The 16,785-nt window shown below is 50.5% G+C and overlaps 1 protein-coding gene across 1 annotated transcript; it reads left to right on the top strand.

Moving 5' to 3' along the window:
* Positions 1-11,392: 11,392 nt before the first annotated feature.
* Positions 11,393-15,663, top strand: LOC121046622. Its single transcript, XM_040501078.2, has 2 exons — positions 11,393-12,346; positions 15,556-15,663. The coding sequence occupies exons 1-2, from the start codon at positions 11,429-11,431 to the stop codon at positions 15,661-15,663; spliced, it is 1,026 nt and encodes a 341-aa protein (XP_040357012.1). The 5' UTR covers positions 11,393-11,428.
* Positions 15,664-16,785: the final 1,122 nt, after the last annotated feature.

Below are 16,785 nucleotides of genomic sequence, written 5' to 3'. Positions count from 1 at the left end.
ACAGCTCCTAGGTCAGCCCTGGTCTCTCGCCTTAAATCGTCAAGTGCTTCCGCTGCTCGAACGAGAGCTCTTTCAAGCTCTAGGGCTTCCAGATAAAGACGAGCTTCCATCTTTTATAGTATTAGAAAAATTATGACGTGTTTAAGACTACCATTTACTCCAAACAGAGTATTGAATATTTGTCTAGAAAACGTTATTGCTAAAATTAATCTGCCATGCAAGGACACCGTTTCGTTTATTTTATTCATCTTGCCTTGCTGAAAGGACGTACATTAAATCAAAATTTAATTTACAGCAGTGAATTTAAGGTCAGTATGTTTCTGAACACGATGATCGTTCAAAAATGATCACTACTTACCTATTATTTCTTGTTTAAATTCAAATGATGATTGCTACAGTTCTTGTTTTTTTGTGTGGTTACCTTACGAGTAAGCGTTCTGGCTGCTCTTTTGTATGCTGTACGGATCGCGGTAGTTGTAAAGTGGACATCAAAACTATCTTCCACATCGTGCCCTGCAATAAACACTTTCGTGCAACTAGCCTCAGCGCTCTTCACACGTCGTTAATATAATCCATGAATGCATCAACGCCATTAGAGGCGCCGGGAGATTCAAAGGCGAACTATCTTACAGCACTTTTTGTGGGTTCAGTGTGCTGACCATTTCACGACCGAGGGGACTTATGTGCGATATCGTCGCGTACGACGGAGAGTTTGTCCGTGGCGTCGTCGTCGCTGGAGCTCGCCAGCGAGTCGAAGCCAAAATGACCAGCTTCCAACATCTCGATAACAATAACTCTCATAGCTGCTGCGATCAGTGTCGAAGACTCCGACGAAGCGATCGATGTCGTGGACGTCATCGTCTGGAATGCGCGTGCTTAAAAGGAGGAAGTGTTACGACCGGCGCCTTTCATAATCCCCCAAGCCAAGCTAACCTGCATCGAAAGACCGGATGCTTCCTTTCGGCAGGAATGACGCACGCTGCCTCATTGTTCGGGGCTCAGCAGTTGCGTTTTCCAAGTTCCTGCCTCGCCCACTATCTCAGCTTATCGACTTCCGAGCCAGTTGACGTCATGGAGGAGGACTACACAAAAGTAAAATCGGGCCTCCTCAAAAAGTACAGGTTGTGCGCCGACGCTTTTCGCAAGCGATTCCGCGAAGTAAAGAAAAAAAAACAGCGAGTCTTATCTTGAGTTCGCGTACAGCCTGAAGTTGAACTTAGAGGAATGGCTAAAGGGTTCCGAGGTTTTTGGGGAACATGACAAGGTGGCAGAGTGCGTCCGTCTGGAACAGTTTTTCAGTAGCTTGTCCGAAGAAGCCCGCTACTGGGTGCAGGACCAGCCTGACGTGAAGACGATACAGCGAGCGGTGGAACTCGCTGAAGAGTTCAGCTCTCGTCGTGGCGCGCTTCCCGAAGGGCGCGGTCTCCAGCACAGAGACCCCTCGAAAGGGACCGGCGCGGGGTTTAAAGACAGGTTACGGCAAGGGAAAAAGAAGGGTAGCCACAACGGTAGCGCGAATGGGGCGGCGAAGGTGGGTGAAAACGGAGGAAAGAATCCTGAGGAGCCAGGGCGCGGGAAGGCGTTCGAGTTCCAAAAACCTTCAGTATTCTTTAGGTGTCACGAGCTAGGGCACTTCGCTGTCGGGTGCCGTAAACCACAAGTAGTGTTTTCTTTCGCGAGTGAAGGCGATGAGAACATGCGTCTGTTGGAGCGCTACATGCACGACTTGGTGGTGAACGGTAGACCTTGCAAAGTTCTCCGTGACTCAGCCGCTACAATGGACGTGATTCATTCGTCCTACGTAAGTCCATCGGATTTTACAGGCGAGTGCGCCTGGATTAGACAGATCGTTGAGGCGAACAGCGTATGTCTGCTGAATGCCAAGTTGAAAGTGGAGGGGCCTTTCGGGGAAAGAGAAGTAAAAGCCACAGTATCGAAGAACCTGTCCGAGATGTACCCTTACCTCTTTTCAAACAGATCCGATCACCTTCTGAGGGAAGGGGGCCTAAGCTTTGGGGAAGGAGTTGTCCCGGCTTTGACACGTTCCAAGTCGCGCGAGCTCGCAGCTAAGCAGTCGACCGAACATGGTAGTGAGGGCAGTCGGGACGAAAAGCACAATGCGTCAACTTCTTCTGACCCCACCGAGATCCAGGAGGTGATTGAAGTTGCGCCCAGAGAGAGCAGTGACAGTAGGAGTGATCCGGCTGAGGATCAGGGACACGTAGATAGACCAACTCCGGAGGAAGAGGGTAATTTTCTCTCGCCTCACTCATCGAGTTTTCAGAGCCTGGTGGAGGTAGACAGAGACACATTAGCGGCCGAACAGGCGAGTGACCCCACCCTGCGTAACATGACGAACCACACTCAAAAGGAGGGAGTGGCTAAGCGGAACGTTTCGTTCCAAACTCATTCTGGCGTGGCTTACCGCCAGTAAAGGGATCGCAAAGGGGTCAGTTACGACCAGCTAGTGGTTCCGACAAAGTATCGCAGGGACCTTCTCTGTCTTTCGCATGGTAGCTCTTGGTCGTGTCACTTAGGCATAAAGACAACCAAGGCACGATTGCTACAGGGATTTTACTGGCCGGGTTGTTTCAAGGAGGTGGAAGCGTTTGTGCGCTCGTGCGATGCCTGTCAACGCGTTGGAAAGTCAAATGACAAGCAAAAGTCGCCACTGAAGCTGGTACCACTAATCACCGAACCGTTCCGACGTCTGATGATTGACGTTAATTGTGGGACCCCTTCAGGTGACCGATTCAGGATACCGTTACATCTTGACCATGCTTTGTCCCGCGACTAATGGTGAATTCCGCTCGCAAACCTCGAGCGCTCCAAAAGCGCTCCATTTGGAGAGCGCATATTCAGCTGGCAGATCTGGCTCGAGTTGGTCATCTGCCGCTTGCAGATCTCTAGCAGCGCCCGCTCCACGGAGCGCCTGAAACCCCGCCGAACTTGTTCTGCGAAATTTCACAGATCTTTCCGAAAGTACAGAGCGCTCTACATAATTTCCTCCTGAATCGCCAGTGGTGCACATGCGCAGCGAGGTTGGCTGGCGGGGTCGGCGGGCCGGTGGGGCCACGGTCGGGTCGTCGAGTTGGATCTGTTCGGGTTTTCGGTTGTTTACGTGCGGTTGTGACGGCTCGAGTGCTTCTACCTCGCGTAGATCAGGGGTATACAAAGCCGGGACTATGGAACGTGGTAAATCGTAAGCGCTGACACCTGTGACCGTGTGATGAAGAACGACAGAAAAGCTGGAGGCAGACGCAAAGTTAGGCTTTTTCATTCTGCAGCCAATGATTGTGACCTTTTTACACTGCATTCCGCCGGCGTTTCCCGTGCAATAAAGCAAGAAGAAATTAGGCAACGACCGTGCAAGTAATGGTTTGTTACCTCTGTGTTTATTAAAGTCGTACCAGAAATCTCAACTCCACCGATGGCAATCGCTGTCCGTACCCCGCGGCTTCGGAGCGGCCGAAAGGTATGTGACGCTGCCGAATGCGGACGTCTTCGTTATTTGTGACATGGGCACCGCGGTACCTATACACCTTTTCCGTCTAACCTCGACCCAGCGCGTAACGTGCGTAGCCTCGACTCGGCGACTCAGCGCACAGCGGGAATAGTTCTTCCGGTTCTAACACTTCCGGTATGCGGGAGCAGGCCTAGCCGGCTGACAAGATGCTGAAGTAGTGCGCGTTAAATGGGTTTTGAAGCCCATGACAGCGATGTGAGTTGTAATAAGGTGGGTTAATACGTCGATGTATCATGTCCGCGCATATTTGGTCATCGGGCTACCACTGCGCAGTCGTTGGCTGCAGCAGCAATTTCCGAAAACGGAAGACAGCCCGCGACAAATTGTGCACCGAACACAAGAAGTCGCAAAGCGAATGCGGCTGTAACGTATACACTTTGCATCGCTTCCCCGCTGATATCAGCGGGGAAGCGATGCAATATCAGCACATAAAAAAAGCAAATAGGCAGAATAGAAACGGACGTCTACAAGTGCAGTAATAGGCCTCGACAATTCAAATGTAGAACGAATTTTGCAGCTTGTGGTGCAAATGTAAGACCCTGGGTGTAATGATTGTTATTGGCTACTCAAGTTTTGTTTTTCACTCCGTTCATTCCTACGAGGATGTGCACTATAATTTTGTGTGTTGCTCGGTAGCGACGCCCGAAACAATACGAAAAGAGGGCGCCAAATCGTCGTCGCCCTCCCCCCCCCCCCCCCCCCCCTTTCACCCCCATCTCCTGAATAGTTCCGACGCATCTGGGCGTCATACGAAGTAGAGATGTCCCGGTAACTAGCGATCGTACCTCGATGGTGCACCATAACAATCAACCGTTCGGCCTGCGTCGCCAACTCCCATTGTGTGTATTTCTACGATTAAACGATGATACTTCTATGCCCAGGGTCGCCCTCGCTCGCGCATAGAAACCCTCCGTTAGTCATTCGCAGAAGGCTGTCATTCCTCACAAACAACAACACGCGAAGAGTAAACACTGGTAAACGTCCTCAGGAAAAGAGAACATACCTCCGATTTCGATTACCGGCGACGCTGACGACGAACCTCTCGGCGCTGTTGGCGCAACAACGGGCGCCATGAAGGCGAATAAGCACGCCAGAACGCAAGAGTAATTCACACTTTCAATAACAAACAAATTAAGAACTCACTAAAGGGAAAACATTGAAGATACGATGCACGGGGTCAATGGGGACAACGCGGGAGCTAGGAACAACGCTGCTCTCCGCATACCAAAATGGGCGCACAACAACCGTACGCCAGACGGCGCGGCTGTCGCTGCAATACGCAAGATGGCGACGACTACGCGGAAAAGGTGTATAGAGTATAGACCGACACGCGGAGCGGCTCTGTTTGCAACACGGCCGGAAGGCCGCGCATGCGCAGTAGCTATGTGGGCAAAAGCAGCCCGGCTCTCCGTGATTTCGTCATTGCGTTCTATGGCGTGCGCTCGTTGTTGACGTTGTAGGGAGGCTTGTATCTTCATTTGTGCGTCGTATTTCCTCACAAGGTATGTCGTATGCTATGCCCGACTATATGAGCTCGTGGCCCGAGCCTGAACGGCAGCGGTATCGAAACAAACTCTGCGTGGACGGCGTTGCCTAGGAGGATCCGTACGCCGTAAACAAGGCGTGCTGGACTTTCGACGTAAAGTTGCTGCCACGGAAGTCGACGGCTCACGTCGTCATATATTTAGTTTTTTCGCCAAGCCAGTTCACGGCCGACACGGTGCACGCGTACAAGTCTCTTGATGTCTATGATTGCTTCGAGTCGGTTTCCGCACTGCCGGCGGGATCAGCAGACTCTGGGTCTGCGGAAGTGTGTGTATTCATTAATTGATTAGACACACACAGCGTCTTCAAGTCAAGGTATGATATTTTTCCTAACCTCATGACAACAAGGCATGACAAGCAGTAACGGTTTGTCCGTTCTGCAGTCTTGGCGGTAACACGTTACAAATAATGGCGTTACCCGGAACACGTTACTTTTTTCAGTAACGTAGTAACCTGCTCGTTACGTTTTCGACACAGTAACGGGTAACGTTCTTATGTTACTAATTCAAGTAACGTAGTTACGTTAGTCGTTACTACTTCCCAAGTCTTAAAGAAATTACACTTAAATTTTTTCCGTGTTTTAGGCGTCGAGCCATGTTTTTCTTTGCGCGTTTTGTCGTGAGTATTTAGGCGAAACCGTAAAAAGAGATAAAGTAATTATGTTCAGTTTCTGTATGAACATAATGTTTCTTGATATATGACCTGTATCGTCAAAACCGTAAAATGTATTATATTATAATTTTAAAAAAGTAACCCAGAAGTAACGTGCGTGACTTCTTATCGGTAGCGGTGACACGTTCCTTTTATTTTTAGGTAGCGTAGCTCAGTAACGCGTACCTTTTATTTGCAAGTAACGAGTAACGTATTTCGTTACTTTTTTTCGGTAACGCCTACAACACTGCCGTTCTGTCGCCGATCCCCTTCTGCTAGGTAGCACGGGCGTAGCGAGCCTCCGACGAGCGCTTGGCCGGTGCTTTTTGCGCGAACACCATGGAAACAAAATCCGGGTGGTCTTGATCAGACAGCGGCTTCCCTGCACATAAGCAAGCCTCGGGACGGAGATTGAAATGGAAGCCGCACTTGTCTTCAAGAAAGTGCTTGCCGCACAAACGGTCGTTCGCGCGAGGCGACCATTCTTTTCGATCCACGGATATTATCCACCTTCTATGCCTTTCAGAGTCTGCCGGGAACTTGCGGAAACTCACCGCGCTGCTTTTCTTGTACATTTCGGTGCAATTAACGGCAACACAGCTTCGCGGCATGCTGAAATGCTATGACGCCCATGCGAAACATGCGCGCGTTTGCTCACTACCCCCGGCACCGGCGCGATCGCAGCGCCGCCGCAGCTCCGTTTCGTCAAGCCCGCGTGTCGGTCTTATTTCGTCCGGCTTGTGCCGCGTGTTATGTGTCGCGTGTTATTTCCGCAGATAAGCAGTGACAGTTGTCACTGGTCGTCGGAAAGATCAGTCGGCTGAGGCGTTGGTGGGCTTGTCAGGTTCGATCGAGCAGCGGCCATTTAGAACGGCGGAGGGGGAAGCAAGCGAGAGGAAGTGGTGTGGGGAAATCGCACCAAATATGCGAGTTTATCTTCCCCTCGTCGATTCGGAGCGGGTCCCACGGAGCGGAATTTCGCCTCCATCGCGGTATTTTGAAAGCGCCCCGGATCTACGAGGGGAATTACCATAAGTTTCCGGAAGCAATTCCCATAGAAGAGCTTCGTTCCGCCAGGGTAGCTGACGCGCTTCTGTCGGTATTTGCTCGGATAGGATTTCCGGCGGACGTGCAAAGCGACCAAGGGAGTGTTTTTAGTAATGCCCTGACCACGACCTTTCTAAAGAAATGCGGAATTCGCGTGGTGCACAGCTTGGTTTACCACCCTCAGAGCACCAGCGTTGAAAAATGGCACTCACTTCTCAAACGAGTTCTACGCGCGCTCTTTTACGAGCATAAGAAAGACTGGGAAGCCTGTCTGCCTGCTACCATGTTTGCTCTGCGGACGGTTCCTCATGAAACTACCGGGTTTCGTCCCGCTAAGCTGGTGTACGGGCGATCCCTGAGATCTCCCCTCCGAATGTTCCGTAACGCATGGGAAGGCGAGGGCGAGCAGGGGACGGTTGTGGCCTACGTTTTAGAGCTAATTGATCGCATGCACAGCACTAGTGAGTTAGTAGAAGGTAACATGAAAGCCGCGCAGACGAAAGCCTAACTCTATTACGACAGAACAGCCAAACGTCGCACGTTCACCGTAAGGGACGCGGTCATGCTGCTCAGGCCCACTAAGCAGAATAAACTAAAAGTTCAGTGGGAGGGGCCAGCTGAGGTTGTTGGAAAGTTGTCTGACGCGAACTATGCGGTGAAGATGCCTGGCCGGCGTAAGGAAGCCAGAATATTTCACAGCAACCTAATGAAACCATACCGACAACGTGAGGCAGAAGTCTACCTGCCTCTAAACATGCCTGAAGAAGTTGAGGCAGACTTTCGTGCGGCCGGTAACGAGCCAGGAGGTGAGTCTCCCCAGCGAATGCTTGAGAGAGTAGAACGTGAGACGGAGTTAGATCCAACACAGGTAACCGAACTCCGCGCGCTGGTTACAGAGTTTCGTGACTGTTTTGCGGATAAACCGGGGAGAACCAGCCTAGTGGAGCATGACATCGAGTTAACGACCGATACTCCGATTCGTTCCAAAGCTTATCGCGTCTCCCCTAGGCAGAGAGAAATCCTAGATCAGGAAATCAAGCGAATGCTGGAGCTGGGGGTTATCGCACCAGCGGAGGGCGACTGCACCTCCCCGGTAATCCTGCGAGAGACTCCTGGGAAAAGTCCTAGAACCTGTGTGGACTATCGGAAACTAAACGCCATAACGCGGGACCAGACATACCCAACCCCTAATATTGAGGAAAGAGTCGAACAGGTAAGCACCGCAAGGTTTCAGTCAACTTTAGACTTAACTAGAGGTTACTGGCAAGTCCCCCTAACAGAGCGGGCAGGCCAGTACGCGTCTTTCAGCACTCCGATGGGAACGTTTCGGCCAGTAGTGTAAAGGCCTGACCACACTAGCGTGAACGGCGCAGCCGGGCGGCACCGCCGTCCGGCGTCTCAACGCGACGAGTCCACATTGGCCTCCGTTTTGCGGGCGTCACGTGACAGCACTGGCTCTACCAGTCGCGCACGCGCTTCCAGTCGGATTTCCCGCTCTTTCGTTGTCTGCTCTTCGTTAGATACCTCCGTTTCGGTTCTATCTTTCGAGAGGTCATCATGGACCCCTACATGGTAGGGGTTCATGATGACCTGGTGATCAGTGTGAATGTGATTATCCTAGCCTGCTCGTTGATCTTGCGACGTCGCCGCGCTCTGAAGGGAAGGAGGCGCAGGTTTTGAGTCCGGCCGAGTTGGTTCTACCGAAACACCGAAGGACAGGTCAGTGCCTTGCTGCCTCTGCGGTGCACCAGAGATGAAGGCTACTTTCGAAGGTGTTACCAAATCAACACGACATCCGTCACAACACAGACGACATGCAACAAGTTCCATGGAGAAACTCACTTGTAAATCCAAATACCTCTCCTATAATTTCCCAGCGGTTGTTCGTAGCGTCATTATCTAGCTTCTGGCTGCGTCTTGTCATATAAAAAGGGAAACAGCGGCACAGTATCAAGGAACCGCTCCGTTGGTGAAGGCATAAGGGGGGGGGGGGGGGGGGGGGGGGATAGGGATAGCAGACGACGTTACGTCCTTCGGAACCTGAAAGAGGCGTGGAGGACCGGCTTGAGCTTTGCCATGGCATCGCAACTTCACTATCTGCGCCATCTCCCATTGACTCCTCTCTTCTCCGGCGAGCAGGGGCGACCTCTGAACCGCGCAAGGAGCGGTTGGCTCTGCGGCGCTGTGCGTCGCGCCGCTAAAGCCGAAAACTTGTTTTGGTCGGCAGCCGGCCCCGCCGACTGTCGCGCCGCAGGCCTGAGCGACGCCAATGTGGTCGTGGCTTTAAGCTTTGGCTTAAAAAAACACACCATTTTGCTTCTCCCATCTCATGAACCGGGTATTGCAGGGGCTGGAAACTTTCGCTGTTCTTTACCTCGATGACATTGCCGTGTTTTCTGAAAGTTGGGAGGAGCACGTGGCCAATCTAAGGGAGGTTTGAATCGCCTGCACGACGCCGAATTGACCATAAAAGTAGAAAAATGTCAGCTAGGCCGGGCCGCCCATACAAAAATGGTCTATGGTCGTCTATGGAAACATATAAGGCAGGCCATCACCCCCTATGGTCCTCTTGGTCGGCCATAGAAATCCATAAATACAGCTACAGCTAGCTATAAAAAGACTTGGAACCAGTAGTTTTTCTTTACCCGCCCGTCGAAAACTCTGTGGCCACAAGTCTAAAGACTGGGAACCAATAAAGTTTCTTTACACGCCTATAGAAAATCACTACAGGCACTTATTTTTTCTGGAAAAACGCTGCAGGTTCGAAAATTAAAATATTATTAAATTTCTGTATACCGGTGACAAAGCATGACCCAAGATATGTTCCCTACTTTTGCAACGGGTCGTGAAAACCAGTAATATTGTTTGTTTTGAAAAATCCATTAAAATGCTTGTGCAAAAATTAAAATTAATTATTACCCCCAAAAGTGAAAATAGGCTAGACTGGCACCGAACACTGCAATTAAGGAATGGCTTCATTGCAATCTTTAGCACCAGTGCACTGCATTTAATCCCTGCATTGTCAACATGATTCATAGAACTTATTAAAATATATTTAACCAATTTTAGTTAATTAGCCTAATGATCTATATTTGCTTTTTTTTTTCAGAATGGGGACATAAGAGATGGGGGCTATTCCAAGAGATAATTCAAGCGATGTATTAAGTGCGAGTAATATTTTCTCCGCCTCTCTGTGTTTATATGACAAATAATGGCATTCACCGGTTAAGTCGGATTCAAAAATAAGACTGCCATATATAGAAGTAGTGCGAACTTAGCGTATGTGGAAAGGGGCAGTGTGCCCATGCCGGAGGAACCTGTTTTTACTGGCGAAAGGTTGATCAAGCAACACAGTTTTTGAGCACTCGTTTTTCTGTGTAGAATTTAAGTGTAGTGTCGCGGAAAAGATTGTAAAAATCTTGTTGATGCTGCTCTCCCTGTTCCCTTATACAGATCATCACTGTATTGGGCGGGCCCAGGTCAAAACGTGCTTCAGCGCGTGAAGAAAATGGCAGTGCCTCCGTGTGTGAAATCTTTTTTCTTTAAACTGCGTACCGGAGTGCTGCCGGTTAAGAAATGGTTGGAGGAGAAGGGTTTGTTTGTTGCATGGGTGGTAAATTGTTTTTTTGTGCAAGAAACCGGAGACGGTAGGGCACGTCTTTCTAGAGTGCTGGGACGGGTTTTTTTTTTTTGGGGGGGGGGACGTTCTCCAACGTACGTTGAAGAAGGATTAACCTTTGGACCCACATGGCATATTCGGTACTTAGCCGTTGAAAACTACGATAACGTGCCGTTCGATCTCGTTTTTCTTGTGGGGCTTGATAGCAATTGGATGTCACGCATGGCCGTGCACCATGCAGAAATTGACGCAAAGCAGGTTCATGACTACTTTTGCGAAATGATGCGGCAAATTGTAGAGGTGTGGAAGTCTCAAGGTTTTGTACCTGACTGGCTACCCGTGCTGGAAAGTGTGACGCATTTAAGTTCTTCTTAACCTTCCCATATTGGCCGCTGTAGGGCCAACATAGTTTTTATCATTTTACAGTGCTTTGTTCTGTTTTTGTGAAAACTCGGCAATAATGAAAAAAAAAAAAGAGGCGGAGGTCCGATGTCGCTGCGTTGTTGAAGTTGTGTGGGGGGGGGGGGTTGTCCCGCTTGTGTTCTGTGTATTCTGTATGTTCATTCATGTATGTGTATCTACCACGCAGTGTTCAAATATCAGGGGAAATTGAAAAGAAATTTTTTTTTTTAGAGTGTGTTGGCTAAAGAGAACCATAGGAAAACCCATACAGCTTTCTTTAGCACCATATAAATGGCTATAGCATGCTGGCTATAGAGAGCCAGCCATTAGAAAAGCTAAAGAGCGCTATGGCTGGACAGTAATAGGGCCAAAAATGAAGCTAAAGAGGCCTATAAAGGCGACCATAAAAAAGCTGAATAAGGCCATTGTTATGTAGTGACAAGGTATATTTGTTGTTATCGCTGTCAGCGCCTATCACCAACGCAAGCCGCGTTCGCTTATCATAACATGCGCAGTGTATATAAACGCTCATACGGAAATAAACTGTTGTTCTGTTCCCACCGCGCTGTCTGAAGGATCTATTACATTGGCGACGAGGCGAATCGACGGACGGGCGAGTCCCGGTCGAGTAAGGCAAGATGTCGGTCGGCAGGATCGGCGAATATCGTCTCGGCACGAATGCGTCCTGGGATGAATACGTCGAACGGCTAGAGATGTTCTGCGCTGCAAACAAGATAACCACGGACGAGCAAAAACGAGCGGTTCTGCTGAGTTGTTGCGGCGAGGACACTTACGGGCTGATCGTGACCTTGGTCAAGCCAGCAAGACCGACGGCGGCGAGCTACGACGACATCAAGGGGGCGGTGCGGAAGCACATGCATCCAAGGCCTTCGGAGCTGTACGCAAGATTCTTATTCTACCGAAGAAACCAAGCTCAAGGTGAGGCGGCGTCGGAGTATGTTACGGCACTCCGTAAGCTGGCTGAAGACTGCGGTTTCGGTGACAAACAGCTTCCACTGGACGTCATGATGAGGGACCGGTTCGTATGCGGAATCAAGAATGAAGCGGTTCAACAGCGGCTGCTCGCAGAACGCGACCTGACGTTCGAGGTGGCGTACGACATGACGCTGACGGCGGAGGCAACGGAGAAGCAGCAGCGCGATATACGCAAGCAAGCTCAAGACGGAACCAAAGAAAGCGAGGGTCTGGTTCAAGCGACACGCATGAAACTGGACACCAAGGCGGACGACGTCAGCTGCTTCCGCTGCAACGGTAAGCACGCTCCGCATGTATGCCGTTTTAGAAAGGCTGCTTGTTTCAAATGCAAAAAGGTTGGACACGTGGCAAAAGCTTGTCGTTCAAAAGACGAGAATCGGACGCCGCGGAAGCCAACTGACCTGCGCAAGCGGGAGGAAAAAAACAAGGGCGTCTATGAAATGAGCGCATTGTTTTCTGTATGCGAAGTGCGTGAACAGGCTGAAAAGTTCATGGTAGAAGTGCACATTCAAGGAGAGAAAGTTCCGATGGAAGTCGATTCAGGAGCATCTTGCTCGATTGTGAGTGAAGAGACGTTTCGGTTGATCGAGAAGAATCGAGGCCAGATACCGCTGCAAGAAGCCGGCACAAAGCTTGTAACCTGGTCGAATGAATCATTGTCCGTGGTGGGTCGGGCAAACGTGGAAGTGAAATTCAAAGGCTGTAGAGCAGAGCTACCTTTGTTAGTAATAAAGAAGCGTGGTAACAGTTTACTCGGACGTAGCTGGTTTGAGTCGCTGGGCATCCGTTTGAGTAGAATTCAGCAGATCAAGGTGGAGGACGTGACATCGCGTTTTGCTGAGGTTTTCGGCAGTGATTTGCCTGGATTCAACGGACCGCCAGTTCACATAGAGCTTCAAGAGGACGCCCGCCCGGTGTTTCTCAAGAGTCGTCCTGTCCCGCTGGCCCTCAAGGACGACGTGGCCAAGGAAGTGGATCGCCTGGTGCAACAAGGCGTCTGGGAGCCGGTTGAGTACTCAAACTGGGCGACACCGCTGGTAGTGGTGAGGAAAAAAAACGGAACCTTGCGTTTATGTGGGGATTACCGTAGTACCGTAAACAAGGCTATTAAAAGCAGCGGGTATCCTTTGCCCACGACCGCGGAAATGCTAGCGACCTTGGGGTCGAGTAAAATTTTTACCAAGCTCGACTTAACTCAGGCGTATCAACAGCTCAGCCTAGATGATGAATCAGCAGAAATGCTGACCGTCAACACGATTAAAGGGCTATGCAAGGTCCGGCGGCTGCCGTTTGGAATCTCGGTGGCTCCGTGGGTGTTTCAGCGAGTCATCGACACGTTATTGGCAGGGATTCCGGGGGTGAAGGCTTATCTCGATGATATCTTGATATCGGGAAGCAACGCAGACGAACACTCGGAAAGGCTTGCAGCCGTGCTGGCGCGTCTGCAAAGAGCGCAGCTAAGAGTAAACAAAGAAAAGTGTGAATTCAGTCAAGCAAGCATTTAATTCCTGGGACATAGAATCGATGCCGCAGGTATCCACCCGAGCCAGGCCAAGACGGACGCCATTCAGCAAGCGTCACCGCCGACAAGCAGGAAGCAGCTTCAAGCTTTCTTGGGGTTGTTAAATTTCTACGCCAGTTTCCTCAAGGGGAAGACAGAAGTGGCGGAACCCCTTCATCGGCTTTTGGACCACGAGCAAGAATGGAAATGGACAGGTGAGCACCAGCGGGCGTTTGAAAAGCTGAAGAAGTTGCTTAGCTCGGATGCAGTACTTGTTCCCTATGACCCCAAGCGGCCGTTGGTTTTGTGCTGCGACGCGTCGCCTGTCGGGGTAGGGGCCGTGCTGGCGCATAGGGCTGATGACGGGAAAGAGCAACCTATAGCATACGCCTCACGAACTCTCGGTGCTAGTGAACGCAACTATGCCCAGATTGACAAAGAAGGTTTAGCAGTCGTCTTTGGAGTGAAAAGATTTCACCAGTACCTGGCCGGAAGAGACTTTACCGTAGTAACGGATCATAAGCCGCTGTTGGGGTTGTTCAACACAGAGAAGCGGGTGCCAGAAGTGCTGTCGCCCAGGATGCTTCGCTGGATTTTGTTGTTAGGGGCGTATAATTATCGCATTCAGTACAGGCGGGGCGAAGACAACTCCAACGCTGATGCGCTTAGTCGTCTGCCAATCGTGGGAGACGAAGACGAGCCACAGCCACCGGGGGACGTGCTCCTGCTTGAAGCTATCGAGTATGCTCCACTCCAGGCGGCAGACATCGCAAGGATGACCAAGGAAGACTGCATCTTATCCAAGGTCAAGGATTGGATCCTCAGTGGCTGGCCGTCGAGGCAACCGGACAGTACGTTCGCGCCTTACGAGGTAAGGAAGTCCGAGTTGTCGTTGCATCGTGATTGCATACTGTGGGGAAACCGTGTGGTCATCCCGCAAGTGGCAAGAGAGAGGGTACTTCAGTTGCTGCATGCAAACCACCCGGGAATGAGTGCCATGAAAGCTTCAGCGAGAGGGCTTATGTGGTGGCCAAAGATGGACAGCCAGATTGAAGAATTTGTGCGGTACTGTCAGCCGGGTCAAAGTAACCGCCAAAGCGACCCCAAGGCTCCAGTGCATTTCTGGGTCAAGCCAGATCAACCATGGAGTCGTCTACACATAGACTTCGCGGGGCCAGTCAAGGGAGAAGTGTTTCTAATTGTAGTTGATGCGTACAGCAACTGGGCAGAGGTAGAAATCATGCCATCAATGAAATCTTCAGCTGTCGTCACCAGCTTAAGGAAAATGTTTGCGACTCACGGGGTGCCAGACGTAATCGTCTCTGATAATGGCACAGCGTTCATTGGTGCTGAATTGCAAACGTTCTTGAAATTGAACGGTGTTCGTACAGTGTTCGCAGCACCTTATCATCCCGCCAGTAATGGCAGGGCCGAACGGATGGTAAGAGAAGTCAAGGAAGCTTTGAAGAAACAACAGGAAGGCACAACTCAGTGCAAGATTGCGCGGTTCTTGTTTAAACAACACACCATGCAGCATTCTGTCACGGGAAAGTCACCGGCAGAATTGATGATGGGGCGGAGGTTGAGGACAGCCTTGGACAGACTTCACCCAGATCGTCAGCGTGAACCTGAGGTTCAGGCGTCGCCAACAAAGTGTTTTGCTGTGGGTGACGCAGTCTACGCAAAGAGTTTCAATCCAGGACCCCGGTGGAAAGCAGCTACCGTGGTGGAAGTGCGAGGCCCGGTGTCGTACACGGTCCAACTGGACAACGGGGAGCGCCATCACAGACACCGGAACCAGCTGAGACGAGCCTGGACGGCGCCTCAAGGGGATGCCAGCACAAGGGTGGACTATCACTTCAGGCTCCCACCTACAGCGGGAACGTCGCAGCGGCCGGAGGCGAGCACGGAGTCAGCAACGCAAGCTCCGGCTCCACCACGAAGATCAACACGCAATCGACATCCTGTTGTACGCTATGGCATTAATGATTAACCAAGCGTTCTTTATTGTTTTGGGCATCTAATCGTAGGAGAAAGGAGTGTCATGTAGTGACAAGGTATATTTGTTGTTTTCGCTGTCAGCGCCTATCACCAACGCAAGCCGCGTTCGCTTATCATAACATGCGCAGTGTATATAAACACTCATACGGAAATAAACTGTTGTTCTGTTCCCACCGCGCTGTCTGAAGGATCTATTACAGCCATAAAAAATTTTGTGGCTAATTGGGCCAAATAGTTAAAGCCGACCATAGAAATCATCTTTTATAGCCGACCATAAGATATTTTTGTATGGACGAAGTGAACTACCTGGGCCATATCGTAGAAAGAGGATACCGTGTGCCGTCTGAGCTCAAAATCGCCGCTATAAAGGAGTAGCCGAGACCACTAAAAAAAACGGACATAAAATCCTTTTTGGGCTTAACGGTATACTACCAACACTACATTCGAGGCTATTCCCAGATCGTTAGTCCGCTGACAGACGCTCTTCGAGAATCTGAACCTTCGCGAGTGGTGTAGAGTGATGCGAAAGAAAACGTCTTTCGCTCACTCCAGAGACAACTGTTAAGCCAGCCGACTCTTCGGTCGCCGGATTACAACCGTCCTTTCATAGTGCAGTGTGACGCTAGCGACCGGGGCATGGGGGCCGTGTTAAGCCATAGGGAGGACGATGGGAAGGAGCATCCTGTCTTATACGTTAGCCGAAAACTTTCTACCACAGAAGAAGCCTACAGCGCCACGGAAAAAGAGTGTGCATGCCTGGTTTGGGCAGCCGAAAAGTCGGATTGCTACCTGACAGTTACACGTTTCACTTTCGAGACAGACCACAGCCCACACACGTGGCTCCAAAACGTGTACGCAAAGAATGGGCGTCTTCTGAGATGGAGGTGAGCTCTGCAGCGGTATAATTTTGAAGTAAAGTGCCGAAAATGCAAGCTAAACGGCAATGCTGATAGGCTTAGCAGGGGCTTTGTCGCGTAGGTTGAAATCGTTTATAATGCTGCCTTTCTCAACTGTTTTTTTTTTTTTTGTGTGTGTGTGTAATATGGTTTGGTTATGATACGAACCTGGAGCGCGAACCGTTTATATATTTAGTTTTGAATAAAAGTTATCGCGTCTATGGGAGTGTCACTTAAAGGGGCCCTCCGGAGCGTTTTACGATGGTCTATTTATGGCGCTAAGTCAATCTACAGGCCCTAAGGATCCTAAAAATCATAAAATTACGGTCATGCGTGGCGGATTTCCCTATTAAAATTGTTATCAAACTCCCCGGCACGCCCCCCTTTCTGAGATGACCCCGGAAAACGGGAGGGGCATCCCTTTACGCGTCAGCCAATAGCAAGCGAAGGATTCCGGCGTCACTGCGCGTCACCGACGCGGTCGACCGCCGACCCGCGGAGGAACCTTTCGAACACGCGCGGACCGTCGTCAAGAAGCCCGTACTTTGTGCTCGGCAGTCGTCGTTCATCGCACCGCACCGTCGCGTTGCTATTGCAATAC

Source organism: Ixodes scapularis, unplaced genomic scaffold (assembly GCF_016920785.2).
Source record: "Ixodes scapularis isolate PalLabHiFi unplaced genomic scaffold, ASM1692078v2 PGA_scaffold3__209_contigs__length_174095766, whole genome shotgun sequence".
Classification (NCBI taxonomy): domain Eukaryota; kingdom Metazoa; phylum Arthropoda; class Arachnida; order Ixodida; family Ixodidae; genus Ixodes; species Ixodes scapularis.
Note: the sequence above shows the minus strand (reverse complement) of the source record. Positions and strands in the feature narration are given on the sequence as shown.

Coding starts and splice junctions, on each gene's coding strand:
- LOC121046622 (XM_040501078.2), top strand. CDS start 11,429: ATGTCGGTCGGCAGGATCGGCGAATATCGTCTCGGCACGAATGCGTCC. Junction 12,347..15,555: donor CAGGAGCATCTTGCTCGATT/GTGAGTGAAGAG, acceptor CATCTTTTATAG/CCGACCATAAGATATTTTTG.